The sequence below is a fragment of the Macaca fascicularis genome, chromosome 6, assembly GCF_037993035.2.
Source record: "Macaca fascicularis isolate 582-1 chromosome 6, T2T-MFA8v1.1".
Taxonomy (NCBI): Eukaryota; Metazoa; Chordata; class Mammalia; order Primates; family Cercopithecidae; genus Macaca; species Macaca fascicularis.
Window position 1 is genome coordinate 188,332,994 of NC_088380.1, and position 8,090 is coordinate 188,341,083.

At 49.5% G+C, this 8,090-nt stretch overlaps 1 protein-coding gene and 2 non-coding genes across 6 annotated transcripts; all 3 read right to left on the reverse strand.

The window, feature by feature from the left end:
* Positions 1-725: 725 nt before the first annotated feature.
* RACK1 (receptor for activated C kinase 1) lies at positions 726-7,169 on the reverse strand. Of its 4 annotated transcripts, none has more exons than XM_065547189.1 (9): positions 6,957-7,169; positions 5,446-5,617; positions 4,822-4,969; positions 3,244-3,339; positions 2,806-2,916; positions 1,873-2,013; positions 1,735-1,776; positions 1,396-1,506; positions 726-835 (listed from the first exon to the last, which is right to left on the reverse strand). In XM_065547189.1, exons 1-9 carry the CDS (start codon positions 7,063-7,065, stop codon positions 770-772), a joined length of 996 nt encoding a protein of 331 aa, XP_065403261.1. In that variant the 5' UTR covers positions 7,066-7,169; the 3' UTR covers positions 726-769. The 4 variants fall into 4 exon arrangements, with proteins under 4 accessions (XP_065403261.1, XP_065403262.1, XP_005558900.2 ...); XM_065547190.1 differs by having other exon boundaries at positions 6,945-7,169; XM_005558843.3 differs by lacking the exon at positions 1,735-1,776.
* Positions 5,085-5,163, reverse strand: LOC123574245 (small nucleolar RNA SNORD96 family). Its single transcript, XR_006699132.1, has one exon. It is a non-coding gene; the product is annotated as a small nucleolar RNA SNORD96 family (small nucleolar RNA).
* Positions 6,602-6,669, reverse strand: LOC123574268 (small nucleolar RNA SNORD95). The gene has a single exon (XR_006699154.1). It is a non-coding gene; the product is annotated as a small nucleolar RNA SNORD95 (small nucleolar RNA).
* Positions 7,170-8,090: the final 921 nt, after the last annotated feature.

The window sequence follows — 8,090 nt, forward strand, 5'->3', positions numbered from 1 at the left end:
AATTGTAGTTTAATGGCTCAGTTCTGGCCTTTCACAAGGCATCTAACCTCATAAATAACTGTGTGTGTGTGTGGGGGGGGGCATTGAGTGACAGGTTATACTAGCAGTTGAAATGTTTAGTAGGGCCAACTTTATGGTTATGTTTATGAATGCTTCCAGACCGACCACCCCAAAACTTTCAACCTCTGAGGAATGCTAGTTGTGAGTTAAGTTCTTGTGGTGAGAACTGCTTTGCAGAATTAAATACCCTTGACTTGCCTCAAAGACCATGTAGACTGCTAACATGAAGTTTAAATTTTCTGAATTATGTTCAAACCTTCAGAGGAATGAGGATTCATCTTTGTTCCGTTCTTATGTGCCAGCGGTTGGACCTGCGGAGTCTGCTTTTCCTAAAAATTGACTGCAACCACTTTGAAATAATCAGTCCTTTCCCTCAAGAAGGTTCCCCAGGTTGAAGGTAGGTCCTGATGATCTGCACCTGGTATGTAGGACGCTGATGGGGTTTAAGTTCAGGGAAACTGCTATGTGACTTCTAACAAACATCCACTTGATGCTCCCCCAATCCTGAGAACTTAGACTGACAGCTCTCCTTCCCCCTCAGGGCCTTGTTTACTTAGTCCACAGCTTGCATCCAGTTTGCTAGTGCAAACTTAATGTGTAAGCATTGTAGATAGGATGGAGCTTTTATGCATGTAAGAAAAAAAAACCTTCTAAAAGCCAGAAAAGCCAGTTTTTTCTTCTTTAATTTGTAAAGCTCTGCCATAAACTTCTAGCGCGTGCCGATGGTCACCTGCCATACTCGTACCAGGTTGTCTGTGTAGCCAGCAAACAGAGTCTGCAGGGGAGAAATGACAGGGATAGGTCAGGCTGGCGTAAACTCTGCAGTCACTAGATTCAGCACAAGTGGCTTTCTTTGAGATGGTCTTGCTCCACTGTCTAGGCTGGAGCGCAGGGGCATGATCCTGGCTCACTGCAGCCTTGAGACCCTGCAGTTCAAGAGATCCTCCCACCTCAGCCTCCAGTAGGCATGTGCCACCATACTGGGCAGACTATAAGAAACCCCTCCCATTTTAACAGCCAGATTTTAAGTTGTGGTTATGTATTCCTTGAGGAAGAAACAGCTGGTGATAAGGATCTAGACATTTGAAAACAGGTCAAATGAATTAAGGTATTAACTGAAGGCTGATAGCTACTGGGCTCCACATCAGTCTTCCCTCTGATGCTGAAACACATTCACTGGCATGGCAAACTAGGGCATCCTCTCATCAACCTGGCTTGTCATTCCACTTTATGCCAAAGACACTGCTCTTGTGTCTGACAGACTAAATGTGCTAACAGAATGAGGGAGAAAAATAATTGGAAGCCGAGTCACCTGAGAGGACACAGACCACTTACCTGGCCATCGGCAGACCAGGCCAGGGAGGTACACTGCGGTGGTTCTGCCTTGCTGCTGGTACTGATAACTTCTTGCTTCAGTTCATCTACAATGATCTTTCCCTCCAAATCCTGGGGAACAGGGCAAAAGCAACCTTAAGACTTAGCAATGACAGAGTCCCCTCCTCAAGATTCTCAAGTTATAAAGGGATGATTCTGCTTCCTAGGATACATGTATCAACGCCTAGATGCATTTTTAGTTGCCACTAGTGGAAGGATGGTTTGCTACCGACATCTAGAAGCTGGAAATGCTGCTACACATCCTAAAATGTACAGGACAGCACATCACAACAGAGTTACCCAGACCAAAATGTCAATTATGTGGAGGTTGAATAGGCTTAGCTACCAGGTGGGAGTCAGATGGCATATATTGTAACCAAAACATTGTCAAGGCTCAGAGGGCAGCCAGGTACCCAGTCCACTGTAACCCACACTCACCCAGATCTTGATGCTGGGGCCTGTGGCAGCACACAGCCAGTAGCGGTTAGGGCTGAAGCACAGGGCGTTGATGATGTCCCCACCATCTAGCGTGTAAAGGTGTTTGCCTTCGTTGAGATCCCATAACATGGCCTGGCCATCCTGGACAGACAGGTAAGGTAAATCAGGACACAGTGACTTCTTCCAGATGTTAATCCTGCCCATCTCAAGATTCTGTCAGAATCAATTCTTACCTTTCCTCCATTACCTCAGGCTTCTTTGAAAACTAATGACTCAAGTACCAACATTGATCTCTGTATGCCTTTCCTTTAAGGTTAAGACCTTACCAACCCTATCAAAAAACCCCTCCCAACTTACATAAATCACTCTAATCGTTTCTGAAAACCAGGATCTCAATCTCATCAATTGCTTCGAGGAACCAACTTTAGGCCGGGCACTGTGGCTTACGCCTGTAATCCCAGCACTTTGGGAAGCTGAGGCCAGTGGATCACCTGAGGTCAGGAGTTCAAGCCCTGCCTGGCCAACATGGTGAAACTCTGTCTCTACTAAAATACAAAAATTACCTAGGCATGATGGTGGGTGCCTATAATCCCAGCTACTAGGGAGGCTGAGACAGGACAATTGCTTGAACCAGGGAGATGGTTGCGGTGAGCTGAGATCATGCCACTGCACTCCAGCTTTGGCGGCTGAGTGAGACTCCGTCTCAAAATAAACCCAACCTTATAGAAAATAATCGTTTTCTTCCAGACAGTATGCCTTAACTGTCATTTGCTGAAAGTAATCTTTGGAAACATTCTCAGATTGCCATTATCTCATTATCCTCCTGAAACCATCCTGACTAATGTTTGCCGTTTTATGTTAGAGACGCTGGCTAAGTGCTCCTTCCATGATGCTGGTCTTCCACTGAGCAGGAGACTCCTGGTCCCCAAATACCTTGCCTCCAGAAGCACAGAGGGATCCGTCTGGAGAGACAGTCACCGTGTTCAGATAGCCCGTGTGGCCAATGTGGTTGGTCTTCAGCTTGCAGTTAGCCAGGTTCCATACCTGCATAGATGTGAAGTTGACAGGTGAATATCCTGGCTCTGGATCAGCCAGGGTCAGGTCCAACAAAAAAGGGCTTGGCATTCCTGGCTACAGTAGCCATTTATCATTCAGTAACATGTCCTGGCCACTTAACCTTAGATTGTAACACACATCCAATGCAGTGTGCTCACTTACAAGGGACATCAATTAGCTACTTCAAACCATGTGACAAGAGAAAGAGTCAACTGAGAGAATCTGTAAAGCTTTCCACAGGAGTTGGAGCGTATGACCACCTGGGAGCACAGCACACCCTGACTGGTAAAGCCCCTGCCTTGGCTTGAAGCTCACCTTGACCAGCTTGTCCCAGCCGCAGGAGACGATGATAGGGTTGCTGCTGTTAGGCGAGAAGCGGACACAAGACACCCACTCTGAGTGGCTCTCATCCTACAGAGGATGAAAAGGAAATAAGGGGAAACAGTCCTATCCCATGAAATGCTAGACCCCCCCCCCAGCCAGATGATGGCTGGCAGCACCTTTCAAAAACCCAGAACCCAAACCTTTAAGCTCAACAGAATCCCTTTAGATTCCAGATAAGAATTTCTTTTTAAATTTAGAGACAGGGGTTGGACGCAGTGGATCACGCCTGTAATCCCAGCACTTGGGGAGGGCGAGGTGAGTGGATCACCTGAGGTCAGGAGTTTGACATCAGCTTGGCCAACATGGTGAAACCGTCTCTACCAAAAACACAAAAATTCACCGGGTGTGGTGGTGGGTGCCTGTAATCCCAGCTACATGGAAGGCTCAGGCAGGAGCATTGCTTAAACGCAGGAAGCGAAGTTTACAGTGAGCCACGATTGTGCCATTGCACTCCAGCCAGCGCAATGAACGAGTGAAACTTTATCTCAAAAAAGGGCCAGGTGCGGTGGCTCACGCCTGTAACCCCAGCACTTTAGGAGGCCAAGGTGGGCGGATCACGAGGTGAGGAGATCAAGACCACCTGGCTAACACGGTGAATCCTCGTCTCCACTAAAAATACAAAAAAATTAGCTGGGCATGCTGTAGTCCCAGCTACTCGAGAAGCTGAGGCAAGAGAATGGCATGAACCTGGGAGGCGGAGGTTGCAGTGGGCCAAGATCGCACACTGCACTCCAGCCTGGGCAACAGGGTGAGACTCCATCTCAAAATAAATAAAAATTTTTATGGATGGGGTCTCACTGTGTTGGCCAGGCTGCTCTCCTGTCCTCAAGCAATCCTCCCACCTTGGCCTACCAGAGCATGAGCCCAGCCAAGACTTTAAAAAGGCAGAGAGCCGGGCACGGTGGCTCACGCCCGTAATCCCAGCACTTTGGAAGGCTGAGGCGGGCAGATCACCTGACGTTGGGAGTTCGAGACCAGCCTGACCAACATGGAGAAACCCCATCTCTACTAAAAATACAAAACCAGGCGTGGTGGCGCATGCCTGTAATCCCAGCTACTTGGGAAGCTGAGGTAGAATTGCTTGAACTCGGGAGGCGGAGGTTGTGGTCAGCTGCGGTCACGTCATTGCACCCCAGCCTGGGCAATGAGCAAAACTGTCTTTAAAAAAAAAAAAAAAAAAAGGGTAAAGATATGCAGGCCATGGTGGCTCACGCCTGTAATCCCAGCACTTTGGGAGGCTGAGGCGGGCAGACTGCCTAAGCTCAGTTCGAGACCACCCTGGTGGTGCGCACCTGTAGCACCAGCTACTGTGGAGACTGAGGCACCAGAATCACCTGAGCCTGGGAGGCAGAGGTTGCAGTAAGCTGACACAGCGCCACTGCACTTCAGCCTGGGCGACAGAGTGAGACTGTCTCAAAAAAAAAAAAAAAAAAAAAAAAAAAAAAGTAAAGGTTAAGAGAGTGGGAGAGATCCTTGGAGATGTGCTCTCTGACCATGGCCTCACTTTACCTGGACAGTGTATTTGCACACACCCAGGGTATTCCATAGCTTGATGGTTTTATCTCGAGATCCAGAGACAATCTGCCGGTTGTCAGAGGAGAAGGCCACACTCAGCACATCCTTGGTATGGCCCACAAATCGCCTCGTGGTGGTGCCCCTAAGAGGGAGGACTTTGTCATTCTCAGACTTAACAAACATTCTCATTCAAGGGTCAGACTGATTCCTGGGCCTTGTCTCTGTCTCATTGCATTACTCACACATATATGACAGAGAATCCCTTCAGAATTGCAGGACATGTCCTCACTCCCACATGGGGATTGGCTGACAATGTCATCTGTCATCACCAGGACCCTCTAATTCCACCTGCCAATCACCTCAGCTTTCAAGGTAAAACATGTTCAAACTGCTGCCTACTCAAAACTGTCGCACCTGGTAGAAATGTTCAACCACACTCCTCAGCAATCCTGAGTAACTAATTCAAAGCGAGGGAGGCCAAACATCTTCTGTAGGTGCAGTCTGCTTTCCAGTTCCCAAATGGACTGGATCTCCCCTGGGAAACCAGCCAATTGCATCCACCACATTTCTGCCCAGATTTTTTCCCAAGGCCCCAGAGCTAAGTGAGCAGCTACTTGCGTTGTGAGATCCCAGAGGCGCAGGGTTCCATCCCAGGAGCCTGAGAGGGCAAACTGGCCATCTGAGGAGATAACCACATCACTAACAAAGTGGGAGTGACCCCGCAGAGCACGCTGTGGAATTCCATAGTTGGTCTCATCCCTGGTCAGTTTCCACATGATGATGGTCTTATCTAAAAGCGGCCAAACAGAAGAAAAACCAGTGAGGAACCCGCAGCCAGTTTGTTAACACACTGGATAATTCACTAAGTGTCAAGGTCATGAGTGGGTTAACAACTAAGGATGCTTAAGGAGGGATGGAACAACAGACTACAAGAGCAGTTACAGGCCAGGACTGAGTGGCTCTATTCCAGACTAAAAACGCACGCAGAGCTAAACTGTACCGTGATAACTCTTTTTTTTTTTTTTTTGAGATGGAGTCTCACTCTGTCACCCAGGCTGGAGTGCAATGGCATGATCTCGGCTCACTGCAACCTCCACCTCCCGTGTTCAAGCAATTCTCCTGCCTCAGCCTCCCTAGTAGCTGGAATTACAGGCCGCCCCCAGCACGCCTGGCTAACTTTTTTTTTTTTTTTTTAAAAACTAGAGATGGGGTTTCACCATTGGCCAGGCTAGTTTCGAACTCCTGACCTAAGGTGATCCGCCCGCCTCTGCCTCCCAAAGTGCTGGGATTATAGCCGTGAGCCACCGTGCCCGGTCTGTATCCTGAGAACTTAATTTAGGTGCCAGAAATTACAGACACCCTTTCCTGAAACTCAGACGAACTCAACAGCCACCACGTATCTTCTCTGCAACCGAATGCACAGCAGTTCGTGGCTGTAGAGTAGCTGGGGCCTCCCATGCCTCCCTCTGAGGGCCGACAGAAATGTTATAATGAATGCTGGAAAAGCCACTTTAGGCGCTACAGGATCGGATGCTTTTACTGAAACCTGTCCCACTCAACAATTTTACGATTAACAGCCAGACACGATTCAAGAGTCACACAATTCTTAACAGTGTAGGAGCAAAGGGGAAGCACAACAAGTGTCCAAACGCAGTCAGGCACACAGGGATAGGGACGGGGAGGGGAGACCCAGGGGCAGAAAAAGTAGGACGAGACTTGAGCCACGAGGTCCTCTGGAGTCCACCCGCCTCCCCACGAGCCTTGGGCCGGGCGGCAGCTCAGAAACAGCCTCTGGATTTCAGCACCGACACTCAGATGGCATGTTGGGGTCATCACCGCCCCGCCCGGGCCGTAGGCCCCCGACCACACTACGAAGGGGAAGGCAGAAGATGTTTTAAAAGTTTCCAGCTCTCCAACCCTAACAGCCACGAGCCGCTCTACGTCTAGGTCCTCATCTGCAATGTGGCTCGCCCGGGCTGAGGCCTAGGCTCGCGTCCGCACGCCCCAAATCACAGTGAGGCAGAAAAGTTTGTCAGTCCCCGACAGCGCGCGCGCCACCGGCCTGCCCGAACCACGCGGAATCCCCCAGCCCTGCAATCTCGGGTCCTGAAATCTACCTTAGTCCGTACCTCGAGAGGCGGACAGGATCATGTCCGGGAACTGCGGGGTAGTAGCGATCTGGGTTACCCAGCCGTTGTGGCCCTTGAGGGTGCCACGAAGGGTCATCTGCTCAGTCATGGCGGCGGCGAGCGCGTGTGTCGCTGCAGCGACGAGGATGGCACTGGATGGCTCAGAGAAACGAGCAACACAGCCGCTACCGCCGCCGCCTTGCAGTGAAAGAGAGAAGCCCTCTGCCGGAACCGGAAATACCCACTCGACCAAGTAAAATGGCGAGCCCCATGATACACTTCTGCTCAAGATGGCGGCGCCATGTAATGCAAAAGGCAAAGGGAAATTGCACGGCATCACAGTCCCCACTTCCGTACAACATAATCTGACAGCGCTTTATAAATACATTCTGAAACAAGCACATTCAAGTGTTTAAAAAGGCTTCTCAGGGATGATGTAGAGCGAGAAGCGAAAGAGGTGAAGTGTACGGCACATTCCCATGAGGACTCCCTGGCGGCTTCCCCGCCCCTATGTGGCGTAGCTCGAGCTCCGCCTGTTCCACTTGGTGCGGGGAGGGTTGACGGGGCAACCACAGGAGAGCTTAATTTTCAGTTCACTATCGTGGGTAACGATGGGCAATTTAAAAAAGTATGGCATTAAAATTTTAAAAATAAACTTTAAAACTGTGCTTCCGCGGGACCGTCCTCCCTCAAGAGGTTTTTGTTCTGATGCACACCAACTCCGGAAGGACTTAGTCCAGGCTGGACTAAGGCAGGAGAGGGTTACTCTGGATGTACTAAAAATTGGTCTCTTTTTGCCGGGCGCAGTGGCTCGTGCCTGTAATCCTTCCACTTTGGGAGGCCGAGGGGGTGGATCACTTGAGGTCAGGAGTTCGAGACTAGCCTGGCCAACATAATGCAACCTCTTTCCAATAAATAAATAAATAAATAAATAAATAAATAAATAAATAAAATTAGCCAGGTGTGGTGGCGGGTGCCTGTAATCCCAGCTACTCGGGAGGCTGAGGCAGGAGAATCCCTTGAACCTGGGAGGCGGAAGTTGCAGTGAATCGAGATCCCGCCACTGCACTCCAGCCTGGGCAGTAGAGCGAGACTCCGACTCAAATAAATACATACATACATACAATAAAATAA

Bases quoted from the DNA above. Each gene is read 5' to 3' on its own strand.
- RACK1 (XM_065547189.1), bottom strand. From the start codon at position 7,065: ATGACTGAGCAGATGACCCTTCGTGGCACCCTCAAGGGCCACAACGGC. The intron at 2,917-3,243 runs GTGAGCTTCAAG...ACATCTATGCAG, and splicing joins GCTGGGACAAGCTGGTCAAG to GTATGGAACCTGGCTAACTG. The intron at 836-1,395 runs GTAAGTGGTCTG...TCTCCCCTGCAG, and splicing joins CCTGGTCTGCCGATGGCCAG to ACTCTGTTTGCTGGCTACAC.